The sequence below is a fragment of the Trichechus manatus genome, unplaced genomic scaffold (assembly GCF_000243295.1).
Source record: "Trichechus manatus latirostris isolate Lorelei unplaced genomic scaffold, TriManLat1.0 scaffold00113, whole genome shotgun sequence".
NCBI lineage: Eukaryota > Metazoa > Chordata > Mammalia > Sirenia > Trichechidae > Trichechus > Trichechus manatus.
The window spans coordinates 6372681-6373976 of record NW_004444049.1 but is presented as its reverse complement, the minus strand read 5'-3'; the positions used below and the strand labels follow the sequence as shown (position 1 = coordinate 6373976).

General features: G+C 62.6%; 2 protein-coding genes across 3 annotated transcripts in view; both read right to left on the bottom strand.

Annotated features, from left to right (window-relative positions):
- Positions 1 to 698, bottom strand: part of MAP4K2 (mitogen-activated protein kinase kinase kinase kinase 2) — a 13176-nt gene extending 12478 nt beyond the window's left edge. The window contains exons 1-2 of the mRNA XM_023738125.1: positions 683 to 698; positions 332 to 429 (exon numbers count right to left, since the gene is read on the bottom strand). Of these exons, the coding sequence (XP_023593893.1) occupies positions 332 to 429; positions 683 to 698 (114 nt within the window). The remainder of the gene's footprint in view (positions 1 to 331; positions 430 to 682) is intronic.
- A 283-nt stretch (positions 699 to 981) lies between these two features.
- The window catches only part of MEN1 (menin 1), a 5635-nt gene continuing 5320 nt past the window's right edge, over positions 982 to 1296 (bottom strand). For both annotated transcript variants that reach the window (XM_004383760.2, XM_012557701.2), the window contains exon 10: positions 982 to 1296. This exon is cut by the window's right edge and continues 24 nt beyond it. In XM_004383760.2, the coding sequence (XP_004383817.1) occupies positions 994 to 1296 (303 nt within the window). In that variant the 3' untranslated portion in view covers positions 982 to 993.

Genomic DNA, 1296 nt, shown 5'->3' with positions numbered 1-1296 from the left:
CCATCTTGGGATGCCCCGCCGCCCGGCCGGGAGGAGGCGCTCGCCCGGCAGGCCCTCTGCGGCCAGGGGAAACCCCGAGGCCACAGGCCGAGCCCAGGGCGCTGAAGTCCTTCCGCAGCCACCGTTCCCCGCGCTCTACAGGTGGCGCGCCGGGAGCCGAGGGCAGAGAAAAGGGGGAGTTCCACAACCTCCCGCCCGCCCCGTCCCCGATTCCCCAGAGGGCACACAGACGGCACCTTTTTTTTTTTTTTTTTTACAAAATGTATTTATCTTCCTTGGAACTGAAAAATAAATCTATGTACAAAACAGGAAGAGATCAGGCTCCCCTCACCCACTCCCAACCCCCTGCAGATTTCCTCCGGGGTCCGCCGAGATGGGCTGGAATTCGGCGAGGCTCCCAAAGGGTCAGAAGAGCGCTCCTGCTCTGATCTGCGGCCAGTTCAGTCAGGAAGGGGCGGAGCTTCGGTTCCCTGACAGTTCGATAGGGAGGGGAAGACCCTAGATTTCCAAATTCTGGAAGCAGGACGAGATCTTCAGGGACGGGTGCTTGGATTCCCAAGGAATGTAATTCTTAAGTGTGGAAATGTGCTCGTAGAACTAAGAAGCATCCTTGGTTCCCGGGATGTGGCGGACCAGAGCTGCTTGGGTTGGACCCCAGGCCCTGGGAGCCACTCTGAGCTACACTGCGGGCCTAGCATTAGTCCTCGCTTCTGAGGTGGGACCTGAGTTTCTAGGGATTGGTGGCGGGGACCTGCGGTGGGGTTTCCAGCGGCAGGCTGGAATTCTGGGGGACAGAACCTACATCCCGAGGGCCGAGACAGGGCCCTCAGTCCTGAGCTGGGGGCGGCGGAGTTGGGAGTATGGGGTCAGAGTCTGAAGCCTGGGTTCCCATACTAGTGGGGCCTGGTTTGGGCCTAGGCCCCCTGGGGCTGGGGTGGCGCCTCGACCCAAAGGGGGAGGGCCTGGATCCGGGCTGCAGGCAGTTCACTTCGTTCAGAGGCCCTTGCGCTGCCGCTTGAGGAAGGACAGCGTGTAGTCGCTGGGCGCGGACACCTTCTGCTTCTTCATCTGCACTTGGGATTGTGCCGTGAGCTGCAGCTTGATGGCGCTCGAGTTGATCTTGGTGGCCACCAGCAGCTCCTTCATGCCCTTCATCTTCTCGCTCTGGAACGTGAGCACCGGGCCCTCCGGTGGTGGTGACGCAGCAGGCGCGGGCACTGGGGCCGCGCTGCCGCCCTCAGGGCCACGGGCAGTGCCCGGGCCCGTAGCTGAGGGCCTCCGGGCCGGTCCCGGCAC